General features: G+C 38.2%; 1 protein-coding gene and 1 pseudogene across 1 annotated transcript in view; both read left to right on the forward strand.

The window, feature by feature from the left end:
• Positions 1 to 13,800, forward strand: part of CPED1 (cadherin like and PC-esterase domain containing 1) — a 314,315-nt gene that overhangs the window by 54,504 nt on the left and 246,011 nt on the right. The window contains exon 4 of the mRNA XM_055283806.1: positions 4,620 to 4,726. Within this exon, the coding sequence (XP_055139781.1) occupies positions 4,620 to 4,726 (107 nt within the window). The remainder of the gene's footprint in view (positions 1 to 4,619; positions 4,727 to 13,800) is intronic.
• On the forward strand, positions 8,939 to 9,379 carry LOC129484942 (non-histone chromosomal protein HMG-14-like; annotated as a pseudogene).

The raw sequence follows: 13,800 nt of genomic DNA on the forward strand, positions 1-13,800 counted from the left end.
ACTTTGATTACCAGTGGTACTGCCAATAGTATGATGGGCCACAATACCTAGGTGAGGGTCTAGGGATATCTGAGTTATACCTGCTGTAGTTACTTCTTCCTCCGAGCTTCCAAAGAAAAACAGATGCACTGGACAGTGAGAGAGAAAGGCTAGAGCTGGATAATTTCTGTGTCTGTTTCCTCACTTGTAAAGTACATGTAATAACATGTAATAATTGTTTCTACTCCACAGGGTTGTTGGAAATATTACATAAATTAATACATGTAAGGCATCAATAGCTAAATTTCTTTGTTGCTTCCCTGTTTTCAAAGGAGATAATGGTGCAATGTTCAAGAACATGGCCACTAGAGCTAGTTGTTTGTATCCAAATTCTCTTCCCACCACTAACTGGAAGGGCCACCTTGGGCAAGTTATTTAACCTTTCTGTGCCTGTAAAAAATAGAATAATCATATCAAATAGATTGTTGTATGGGATAAATGAGATAATACAAATACGTGGAACAATATTTGGCACATTGTAAGTTCTGAAGAACTATTAGCTGTTCACATCATTGTTACTACTACTTCTACTACTAATTTATTTGTAGTGGCTTTGGCCCCCAAATCCTAATGCAGTATTCTAAAGAGCAAGGCTAAATCATATAGAGTTGTCCTTTTCCCCATGCAAGGAGAACCTAAGAAGTCATCATCCAAATTAACCAGGGGCTTTGCCTGTTTTCAGCTAACACAAATCTGATGTCTTAGCACTTCTTACTCTAATCTCAACCTTCTCGGTGCAGAAAAGGCACATCGAGAAAGACACAAACAATGAGCGTTTACGCCAGTGCTTAGAAAGAGCCTGTCCTAGGCCATTTACAACTATGGCAACAGCCTTGAGACAGGCTCAACATGGAAAAAAAGCGTAACGAGAGGGTGTGAATGAAAAAGAGATGAGGCAAGGCCAGGTAGGAGCAGATTCTGGGCCACTTTTGCACTCCAACTGGGAAGAAGAGATGGAAGAAAAAAAAGATGATCAGAGACCACTCTTGATTTTTCCAGGCTCTGAAAGGAAGGAACCCTAAGAGGCTAAGTTGCAGCCCTTGCCACCTTTAATGTAACCAACAAAATGTCCTTGGAATTGAATGACCTTCCCCAATCTTATGGAATAGCATGATAAATCTAGAGATCAAAGGGTATATTCAAACATCCCTCTAGGGCCAATTAACCAAATAGTAGTTTGCCTGATGTTATCTTAATAAAAACAATTTATCTAATGAACAACTCTAATTCATTAAAAGCTAATGCACAGAACACCAATTTGTCAAATGGTCAGCTCATGGAAACCTGGAACACTGTTATTTTATGCCAGGTCTAGAATGGTGTGCTGCTACTAGAGACAGAGCCCAAGCAGAGGAGGTAGGGTAAGAGGTGTGGGGGTAAGAGACCATGGCAAACTGGAGAACATGTGGGAAGTGGCTCCAGCCAGTCACTGCCTTGTAGGATATGGACCCAGTGTTACCAGAGCTTCCAAGTTTTCAAATAAAGGCTGAAATTGGAATTTTCTATGTGAATTGAGCTGACATTTGCATTTCGGCAAATACTTAAAACAAAAAACAAACGCTGTGCAGGCCAAATGTATCCCGTCTGAGGGCTTGACTTGCCTGTGTGCTTTTAGTTTGCAATCTCTGCTGGAGACCTAGGGCATTTGCCTCCTAAATGCTCATGCTTTCAGCTGTGAAATGTGGCTCCAAAGCCCCACATTATTTAGTAATTTGTAATTGTGCTGAGGTACCAATTTGTATCCCAAATGCTCCAAGGCTAACTTCTCAATGTGATTTACTTAGATAGTGAAAGTGCTTTGATCTCTGCCCAGTTTCTACATTTCAGTGTGGCTTTAGGGTTTCTTTAACTAAATTTTAATACATAGTAGCTCTCATGAAACAAGTGAAACTTCATTAAGAAAAGAAAAAGGGCTTTGGAAAGCAGGGGAGGGAGTTGACTTCTAATGTTGGAAATAGAAATGAAGACAAAGTGAAAAGGTCTACTAAATGTTTAACTAGGAAATAGCTTTGGGGACATTGAGGTGGGATTCAGTGCAGGTAACAGTGGGGGTTTTGAGTGGAAACAATTAGCATTTTTAGACCGTGCCAGCAAGCATTCGTGAAGAAGGTGTATGAAGATATTACTTGAAATTTCAGTTACACTTTACTTCATTTTTAGAGGAGATTTGTGGACTGTACAGTATTTTTAAATTATTAATTAAAAATATTAATTAAATATCTTTGAGGGATGAGGGGGTCACCCTTATGAATGCCAAAAAGCTGTGTAATGCTTTGTAAGTTATCTTACTTTCTCCTACTTTGTTTTTAATGTTTAGATCCCTCAAAGAGATTGCTGAGGGCGGTGACTTTCTGCTCTTTTTTTTTTTTTTCTGCTATTTACTTTCATACCTTGAGTACAATGTCCTGTTCATAGAAGGTTCTTAATAAATTCAATGCTTTGAATTAGTTAAATGTGTCTTCCCATTTTAAACATTTATGGCTTAAATATATATTTCCATCAACTCTAGAAATTGTGCATGTGCCTTGAATAGTGAAGAAGGGTATGCTTTAGACGTAGAGGAATATAAAACTTACTCTGAGACCAAAACGCTGCAGGTCATGATTTGAAATCCCTTTTTGCATATCCTTATCTTCTTAAAATATTTAGTTGGGAATCATATGACAGGAGGTTTCTTCTAGGGTTCTAGTTTTTCCTGGGCTAGAAATGATATAGAATAAAACAGTCTTTGTGTTTCGCTTTGAATCCAAATTCGGATGAAAAAGCCAGGTGCACGTTTAAAATAAAGTATTGGATTCATCATATAGTATTTGGTTTTGTCTATAGGAATCTATGGGAACTTTCCTTGAAAGTGAGAGTGTATGGAGCAGGGTAGATCTTGCAAGCCTAAGGCCTGATGGTTGCTGCATGATGAGATTTCTCTCATCCCCAAATCAACTGCTGCACCTCTCCTCGCCCCTTTGCCTTATTGTGCTATCTTCCAGCATCTTGAGATACATCAAGCAAACAGAGAAGTTCTAGGATAAGAGCTTGAGTTCAATTGCCTGGATTCCTTGTTTGGCAGAAAGGTTTCCCTTCTAGTAACAGGACAATTAAAAACAGAGGAACCAGTAGCCCAGACAGCACAAGACTTGTGAAATTGAAAAGGACTTGATTGATGGGGAGTGAAATTTCATTTCTAATTTTCATAGATCCCTCTTCCTTATTAATACTTTTCTCATAAAGCCTTTCTTTGGAAATATTATGCTTCTCAAGTGAGAAAGTCTTTTGAAAAATTTGAAAAGAGAGGCATTTAAAGAAGTTGGTTACTTTGTAGCTTTTTAGAAGCTACTAGACATAATACAGGAGATGACTGGTGAGGTCTGGCATAAATAATTACTCAGAATATTTATCTCAGGACTGATCAACAAAAGAGGCAATGTATACAGAAATTGTTTTTTAAATTGGATTTTCATCCAAAATGAAGACTATTTCCTAAGTAATACCAATCCATTTACACATTACCCAGTGGGGTTTTTTCCTGGTTATTTTTGGGATACCTATTTCTATATTGTCTCTGAATAACATTAAAAATTGAAATACATTTCTTCTGTTGCTTTTATTGTTGTTTTTTCTCCATGAGGTAATGTGTTTACCATGCTCTCAAGGGGTAGTTATTCATGCATCCGTCAAGAAATATTTTTAAAGCACCAATTATATGTAGGGCATGTGATCTATATCTATATATCTATAGATATAGATATAGATATATAGATATATAGAAATATATATAAATCAAAGTGAATAAAGAAAAATAAACCCATGTATACACACAAATGTTAACTTTAAAATGTTTAGAGATTAGGCAAGAATATACCCTTCTGAGATTATTTTGGCAAGTTACTATGATTTATTGGCAAAGGGCTTTGTCCTTGGTGAAGTAGCTGAAATATCATTTGCTTTCATCCGTGTTATACTCCATAGTTTGAACTGAACTCTGCTGTGTATAACTAGATTACAAATTTCTTTTATGCAAAACCCGTCATTTTAATTTTCATTGAATTTTATTTTCTGTCTATTACAACATTTTTTTTATGAAACATCACAAAAGTAAATTTGATGTTTGACGTGTAGATCTATGAAAAATAGTGGGAATATCTAAGCCCAGAACAAAATATTTGATGTTTTCACTTCTTATCATTATTTGATTTCACAGCTTTCTTCTATCTTAAAAGATTTTATTATTTTTTCTCCCAAATCTACAAAAAAAGACTTTATTAATTTTTAAAATAAGTGATTTAAGGTATTCTAATTTCAATATTTTAAAATAATTTTATAATGTCTTTTAAATGAATTTTATAATATGTATAATATAGACAATTACATTTTCTATAGAATAAAATACTAAATGTAAAAATACTAGAACTTCCAAAATTTAAAAAGTTGAATTTTAGTTATTTTACTTTTAGTCTTAAGTATATTTGAGATCATTTACTTGTTTCAGAATTTAAATAATTACATTTTTTAATCTGAAGAATTAAATATTGCCTTTAAAGTATCTGATGAAAACTTACTTATTTTGAATATTCTTTTGCTTTTAGGTGATCTGGGCTCTTGGGATCTGCTCATTTGCCTGTCTTCTAAGAAAGCAGAAGGAAAACCCTGTATATCCAAGGAAGTCATGTGCCAGTTAGGTTTACATCAAAAGGTAAATACTCTCAAAATGTGCACAGATTTTATCAGCCCTACAGATATTAACACTGGCATTTCCTGGTCTATAATGTTTAAGAGTCTTAAAGAATTAGAGTCATTATATCTATGGAGAATCTTCCAACTGGCCATGCCTTATACACTTTACCATAAAATAGTCACCACTTTTTGTTTGATAAGATCTCCCTCAGCTTCAGCTGCTGCAGATATTGTTGTTTTACTCAGTAGGATCCAACTTTATCTAGAAGTCTGCAGCCTATGAAGTGTTGCTTAATCTGACCACTTGTTCACCGAAGTGGTAAAGTCTTTATTTTTTAGATGCCTTTTCTAATTTTTTTTCTAACTTAAGTTGGTATCATAAGTTATAATAAAATTTATAAAATTTCTAATTACCGTTTAAAATTGACATTTAGTACTTACTGTTTATATTGTGTGAACTTTCGTAGATGGTTTTAGAAAACTTAACTAAAAATTATCCAATGTTTACCATGTGCTAGTCACTGTGCTGGAAAATTTACATATTGTTGATACCTATAACGAATCTGTACGAAAAGTGCCAAATCCAATAGCTCTTATACAGCCCCTAACTGGAGACGGAGTATTGCACCCAGATCACTTGATATTCCTACAATTCGCCATCTAGATAACACCTTTCTTCTTCCTTTTTTTGAGACGCAATCTTGCTCTGTTGCCCAGGCTGGAGTGCAGTGGCAGGATCTCGGCTCACTGCAAGTTCCGCCTCCTGGGTTCATGCCATTTTCCTGCCTCAGCCTCCGGTGGTAGCGGGCGTCTGCAGCTGGGACTACAGGTGCCCGCTACCACGCCTGGCTATTTTTTTTTTGTATTTTTTAGTGGAGACGGGGTTTCACCGTGTTAGCCAGGATGGTCTCGATCTCCTGACTTTGTGATCCGCCCGCTTTGGCCTCCCAAAGTGCTGGGGATAACTCCTTTCTTCTAACTCTTCACTTTTTTGGCATTTGAGCTGAGCACACGCGTTTGTGACTCTATGTACATTTCTGGCCATTCCTCCTCTGTTTTCTTTACAACCAACTTTTCTCTGCCCATTCTTTGAATCCCTGTGTTCCCTAACACCAATCCTGAAATTTCAACAACCATTTGTAGTTGAGATTCCGAAATCTACCTAAGGTACAGAGCATGTTTCCAGGCTTCAGGCTTGAATACGCAACAGGCTGCTGAACATCTGCACTTGGATGTCCCACAGACATATCAAACTCAACCTGGCGAAAACTGACTTATTCTTTTCCTCAGTAAATTTTCTCCTGCTCTTGTGTTCAGAAGCTTCAGCTCTTCTGTTTTGTTTGTTATAAGCAGAATCACCCAGTCTGTCATCTCCCAAGATAGAAATTACCCACTTTGTCATCTCCTAAGATAGAAGGGCCATCACCCTTGAGCCCTTCCTTCATCTTCCTTGGCATTGACCCTCTGTTAATTGCCAATACTACTGAATTTAACCTCTTAACATGTTTTTTTTTCTTCTGTTCTTGTTTTTGTTTTGTTTTTTTGAGACAAAGTCTCCCTCTGTCACCCAGGCTGGGATGCAATGGCGTGATCTCACCTCACTGCAACCTCTGCCTCCCAGGTTCAAGCAATTATCGGGCCTCAGCCACCCAAGTAGCTAGGATTACAGATGTGCACCACCACGCCTGGCTAATTTTTATATTTTTCGTAGAGATGGGGTTTTGTTGTGTTGACCAGGCTGGTCTCGAACTCCTGGCCTCATGTGATCTACCTGCCTCAGCCTCCCAAAGTGCTGGGATTACAGGCCTGAGCCACCATGCCAGGCCTATCTCTAAACATTTCTCACATCTGTCATCTATTCTCTGTACTTACTACCTTTATTCTGGTCAGATAATCATCATCTCTTACCTGGTTTATTGGTAAATCTTCCTCAATGGTTTTTCTGAAGCAAATATTTTACCCCTGAAATCTATCCTCCTCACAGTTATGAGATTAAAAATATAAAATTATGAACTAGCCTTTTTACATTTATGCTTACAATCTTGAATGGCTTCTCATCAACCCTAGAATAAAGTTTTAGTATTTGCTTTGTATTAGGCTTCTGGGAAGAATCAAATGCCATACTCATAAAGGTGTATCTGAAGACAAACTAATAAACTATTTACAGTGGTTTTGGCAGGGAAAAAGAAACTAAAAGGCCTAGTGAGGCACTTGGGAGCTAGCAACATTATAAAAGTTTCACCACACTGGGTCGTAAGAGAGATGTGTAGAAGGAAGGGCATAGCTAGAATCCAATGAGAGCTGGAACCAAGAAGGAGGCGTCCTTGGAAAGGTGTGGTAAACTTAGGGGAGTGTAGCTTTTGCCATATCACAGACCTGCAGAGAGGGAGCCTTGGGGATAAACACCCCACCTCTCTCTACTCCTACCCTCCAGTCTCTTGCCAGTGCCTCCCATTGGTCCAAGCTAACTGCTAGTCAAAGGGCAAGAGATTCTCTGTGATGCCACCCACAAAAGTCAGCCTCCTGGGGGACAGAGCAGGTGGCAGAGACCTGGACGGCCAAGTGGTGAATATTTAGCACAATAAGCTATTCAGGGTTTTTTGTGAGTGGCTTTTGCCTAACAGTACCCTTCTCTTATCTCTTTCTAACTGGGTGTCATGCTGCAAGTGATATGAAACTGCTTATTATTCTCTAAACGCCTGTGCTGTTTTCTGTCACATACCTTTATTCTTACTGTTTTGTCTGCCTGGAATGCTCTTTCTCAGTCCTCTTTGCCTCAGTGATTTTCAACCAGGGAGAGATTCTGTCTCCTCTAGTAATATTTGGCGATGTCTAGAGATATTTTTAGTTTTGTCACATCTAGGGGGAATGGTTGGTACTGGCATCTGTAGGTTAAAGCCAAGGATGCTGCTAAATATTGTATAATGCCCACAACAAATAATTGTATGGCCAAATACGTTCATAGTGGCAAGTTTGAGAAACCTTAATATGGTCCCTTGCCTTAAAGTCAGCTGCTTAGGTCTGTTACACTCAGCACCACTATCACCTCAGAAACCCCAATGCTTCTGTTTTGTTGGTTATAAGTGGAATCACCCACTCTGTCATCTCCTAAGGTAGAAATCTGGCCTTCACCCTTGAGCCCTTCCTCTTCTTTGTCATCTACAATTGCCAATACCATGGAATTTAACCTCTAAATATTTCTCAGATCTGTTATCTATTTTCTGTACTTACAACCTTTACTCTGCTTACCTGGATTGCAGGCGGGGCTTCCTTGCCTTTCTCCTCCTGGATACTCATACAAATCCTCATGCATAGCTCGAATTCTGTACTTATCACATGGTTTATTTTTTCCTTTGTTGTCCGCAAATGCACGTCAGGCTTCACCAGCTAATGAGGACAAATGAGGTCACGTTGGCATTAGTATTGATATTTTGGGGGCAATACAGGTTTTTTTTGTTTTGTTTTTTGTTTTTTTTTTTTTTGAGATGGAGTTTCACTCTTGTTGCCCAGGCTGGAGTGCAATGCCGCAATCTTGGCTCACTGCAATATCCGCCTCCCAGACTCAAGCAATTCTTCTGCCTCAGCCTTCGGAGCAGCTGGGATTACAGGCATCTGCCACCATGCCCAGCTAATTTTTTGTATTTTTAGTAGAGACGGGGTTTCACCATCTTGGCCAGATTGGTCTTGAACTTCTGACTTCAGGTGATCCACCGCCTCGGCCTCCCAAAGTGCTGGGATTACAGGCGTGAGCTACGATGCCTGGCTCACCCACAATACAGGTTTGTTGTTGTTGTTGTTGTTGTTTTTGAGACAGGAGTCTTGCTCTGTCACCCAGGCTAGAGTGCAGTGGCCGATTTCGGCTTACTGCAACCTCCGCCTCCGGGTTCAAGCAATTCTCCTGCCTCAGCCTCCCCAGTAGCTGGGATTACAGGCATGTGCCACCAGACCCAGCTAATTTTTGTATTTTTAGTAGAGACGAGGTTTCACCGTCTTGGCCAGGTTGGTCTCAAACTCCTGACCTTGTGAACCACCCGCCTCTGCCTCCCAAAGTGCTGGGATTACAGGCGTGAGCCACCGTGCCCGGCCACAGGTTTTCTTAAGAAGCTTTCTGGTGGGTCTCAGCAGCTCAGGCGGTGGGAGGAGCGGCAGCAGCCAGGCAGCCCAGCTTCGCGAAGGCTCTCGGTGCGACGAGGCCTGCAGGCACCTGGCATGCGCCCTCCTCGTCACCAGGATGCCCAAAAGGAAGGTCATGAAGGGACCACCAAGGAAGAGCCCAAGAGGAAATTGGCGCGGTTGTCAGCTAAACCTGCTCCTGCAAAAGTGGAAGCGAAGCTGAAAAAGGCAGCAGCGAAGGATAAATCTTCAGGCAAAAAAGTGCAAACAAAAGGGAAAAGGGGAGCAAAGGGAAAACAGGCCAAAGTGGCAAACCAAGAAACTAAAGAAGATTTAACGGCAGAAAACGGGGAAATGAAAACTGAGGAGAGTCCAGCCTCTGATGAAGCAGGAGAGAAAGAAACCAAGTCTGATTAATACAGTATACCATGTCTTATCAGCGGTCCCTGACTCCCTTCTTCTACAATCCAGAGGAATATTTTTATCACTTATTTTGTAAATGCAAGTTTTTTAGTAGCTCTAGAAACATTTTTAAGAAGGAGGGAATCCCACCTCATCCCATTTTATAAGTGTAAATGCTTTTATTTATTTTTTTTTTTTAGAGGTAAAATCATTTGCTGGTTGTTTATTTTTTTTGGCACAACCAGAAAATAGTGTGGGATATTGAATTATGGGAGGCTTTGACTGTCTCGGGTGTCAGCTTAACATTCCATAGATGGGGGGTTAGTTTTTATATCCTATAAAACAAAGCATATTAAATGGAAATATGAAGTCAGTCCTGCATTTAATGTCTTGAACATTTTAAATTACTTCTATTCCCTTGTTTTTTAGTAGAATTGTTTTCTAAAAAAAACCACTCCTTGAGCATGGCTCTCCCTGTCAGAATTGTGTGCACTCTGTAAGATCTTTGGTTGTGGTAGTCCTGTTTTCCTAATAACTTTGTTACTATGCTGTAAAAGATTAAAAATTTGAATATGTAGTGTATATGCTATTCAGTTGTGAATTGGTGAAATGTATGTAACAGCTTATCAACATGTGAAGACATTGATAGCCTCTTAAGGAAAATTTGCTTCCAAATTTTAAGCTGGAAAGTCGCTGGAATAACTTTAAAAAAGAATTACAATACATGGCTTTTTAGATTTTCGGTATGTATGTTAAGAATTGTGTACAAATTTAAGTGTCTGTACTGATCCACATCCAATAAAATCTCAATTATGAAAGAAAAAAAAAATCTTTCCCATCTATTTCCCTAGCAAGTGTCTTCCATGTACTTAGAAACAGTGTTTTTGGTATGCTGTTTCAGACCATTACACCAAATGCATTGAGGAACACCCCATACTACTTTGGCTGCCACTGATGGCTCCTGTGATAGTTATGTTCCCAGCCTGGGGTGCAAAATCTCTCCCCACAGCTGTAAAATTTTTGAGATGCCCAAAGTCCTGCATTCATCGGTCCTATCTGAATTGAAACTAGACTTCGTTCAGTATAGACCAAAGTGAACATTATTCTATTTAACTCAGTTCTTCACTTCGTTTCCTGAGCCCCAAAACATACGGTTGGCACCTGGACAACACGAAGTCACACAAAAACTCTTCCCGTGACTCTTTTGTCCCCTCTCCTCGGGCTTTTGTGGTCAACCCTTGCATCATCACTCACTAGCTAAAGGATTTTGATCATGTTATTTGATCTCTGTAGCCTTCACCGTCTTTTCCTGAAATAAGAAGGCATTAGACACTGGACAGTCTCCAAGATACTTGCTAGCTTTATGTTTGTGTGAGTCACTGGAGGCGAGTGGAATATGTGATGAGAAGAGAACAGAGCAGATCAGGCAGCGATGGCAATGGAGAAGGCGAGAAGGAGGTTATGGGTGAAATAGGTAGAGAAGGAAGTTATAAAGTACAGCGTCAGTTATGCTGATATTCTCTTTTTAAATTTAAATTTTTATTGTTTTTGGGAGACAGAGTCTCACTCTGTCTCTCAGGCTGAAGTGTAGTGGCATGATCTTGGCTCACTGCAACTGCGGCCTCCTGGATTCAAGTGATTCTCACGCTCAGCTTCCCGAGTAGCTGGGATTACAGGCATGCACCACCACACCTAATTTTTTTTATTTTTAGTAGAGACTGGGTTTTGCCATGTTGGCCAGGCTGGTCTTGAACTCCTGGCCTCAAGTGATCCACCCACCTTGACCTCCCAAAGTGTTGGGATTACAGATGTGAGCCACTGTGCCTGGCCTTAATTTTTAATTTTGTCATAATTTTAGACTTACAGAAAAATTGCAAAAATAATACAAATATTTTTCCAAATACCTTTCACTGAGCTTACTTTAATGTTAAATCTTACATAACCATGGTACTTTCATCAAAACTAAGAAATTAATGTGGATACAAACTGTTAACTCAATTATAAACGTCATTCAGATTGCATCTTTAAAAAAAAAATGTTTGCCCCTTTTCTGCTCTAGGAACCTATCAAGTACCCTTCATTGCATTGAGTTTTCATATCTCCTTACTCTCCTTCGATCTGATGCAATTTTTTTTTCTTTCATGACCTTGACATATTTGAAGAGTACTGGTCAGGTGTTTTGTAGAATGATCCTCAATTTGTATTGGTCTGATGATTTTTTCATAAGGTTCTGAATCTTTGGCAAGAATTTCTTGGAAGCAGTCTACCCTTCTCAGTGTAAAATATCAAGGGACATATGATGTCCTTGTCTCTTGTTACTGGTTATGTTCACCTTGATCACTTGGCTAAGGTGGTGTTTGTTGGATTTTTCCACATATAATTAATAAACATCTTGGGAGATAATATTTCAAGACTGTAAAAAGATCCTGTTTTTCTTCAAATTTTGCCCTCTAATTTTAGGATCCAGAGGTGGATCTTGCTCACAACAATTTTTATTCTGGTGTTCTAATGGTGATTTTCTATTTCTCTTATTACTTTCATAATTATTAACTGAAATTCTTCTGTAAAGAAAAGCTAGTCTTTCTCCTGAATTTATTTATTCAATAATTTATGTCAGTATGGACTAATGGATATTTGTTGTATTCTATGGGTTATAAATCAGTACTATTGTTATTAATTTTTTTGTTGTTGCTCAAATTGTTCCAGCTTTGGTCATTGAGAGCTTATTCATGTTGGCTCCTGGCCATTTTGACATGTCATGTGTTCTTTTCTTGGACACTTCCTTACTGTTTAGCACCATGAGATACTCCAAATTCATCTTGCATTTTTCCTGTCCCAGGCTGGAATTAACCATTTATCCGGGAACCCCATCCCTGTTATTGCAGAACGTATTTAAAAACAAAGATCTGGGTACTAGGTGTTCCCATTGCTACTAGGGTGTTATGGAGTTTGGGCTCTCTCAGCAGAGAGAGCTTGGAACTGTCTGTATGTATACTAATCCATGCAAACATACACTTGTATTTATTTCTGTGTCCGCCTCTATATGTACATATTAAAAAGCTGATTCTTACCATACCCCTGTTTGCCATCCAACACCACAAGGTTCATTATAGCCTTCTGCTGTCCTCATTTGTAACTTCATTCTCAGACAGTGAGAAAATTGGATCTCATTTACATCACAGTTCCCTATTGTTTAACCCTAGCATACCCATACATTAGTTTCAGAATTGTTAACCTATACCCCTGCGAGAAACAAATTTACTAATAAGAGTGAACGTTTTGTGTATGGTCTTTTTGTCTTTTTGTCTAATAATATTCAGTCAAAATATTATTTTCTGAAGGTAGGGCATATCTTTTCTCCTTGCTCCCTTCAGTGCGGCTATCTCATTCAGTAATACAGTTAGGGTCATTTGCTGCAATTTATATATTATTTGAGTCCCCAACCTCCACCCCCACTGCAAATCAGGGTTGAGGTTTGTTTTTTTTTTTTAATTTGCATGTACTAAAATTCATTATTTGTGGTTTATAGTTCCATGGGTTTTGACAAATGCATAGTTATGTATCCATCCTCACCCCTCAGTCATGGCAGAATGGTCCCATTTTCTCCAAAATTCACTTGTTCTGCACCTTTGAAGTCATCCCCTCCTATGATCCCTACCCTTAACAGTCACCACCTCCTGTGATCCCTACCCTTAACAGTCACCACCGACTTCTTTTCTGTCTCTATTGTTTTTTTGTTTTTGTTTTTGTTTTCTGTTTGTTTGTTTTAAATAGAAAGCCATATAAGTAGAGTCATATAATTTGTAGCATTTGGGTCTGGCTTATTTCACCTTAGCAAACTCATTTAAGATTCATCCCTGTTGTGTCAATTAGTAGTTTATTCCTTCTTATTGATGAATAAGATTCCATTTTATGGATGTATCACTGTCTGTTTATTCATTCACAAGTTAAAAGACATCTGGATTTGTTCCAGTTTATGGCCATAATGAATAACACTTGCCATAAACATTTGCATACAGGTTTCTGTATGAATATAACTTTTTCCCTCTTAAGGGTGATTCATATGGCAAATATACGTTTAACTTTAAGAAACTTTAAAAACTGTCTTAAATTTAAAAATTTTAAAAATGTTTTAACTTTAAGAAGCTGCCCAATGTTTCTATAGATGTGGCAAGTTGCAGTTCCTTTTATTTAAAAAATAGAGAAAGTCACACATGAGAAATTTCCTGCCTTCAGGGTTACTTTACAGTAAATTAATTTTTTAATCTTTCTGTGAGCATATCGTTTATTTCATGCTTTTATCTGATTGTGAAGCAATATTTACATAGCAATCACAATAGATAATTGCACTAAATGTGAGTATATTATGCAAACACTAACACAAATTACAGGTGTGACAAAATATAATTATATGTGTAAAAATATAGGTAAATAATTATATATATAATTATACATATAAAATATAATTATACATTCATATAGTTCAGTTTTTTTCTGTTGTTGCTAGTAAAAATTCACTCTATTATTTGTTGATCACAAGTTCCATAGTCAATACTTTGTTTTAATGAATGACTTGAG

The sequence above is a fragment of the Symphalangus syndactylus genome, chromosome 6 (genome assembly GCF_028878055.3).
Source record: "Symphalangus syndactylus isolate Jambi chromosome 6, NHGRI_mSymSyn1-v2.1_pri, whole genome shotgun sequence".
NCBI classification, from domain to species: domain Eukaryota; kingdom Metazoa; phylum Chordata; class Mammalia; order Primates; family Hylobatidae; genus Symphalangus; species Symphalangus syndactylus.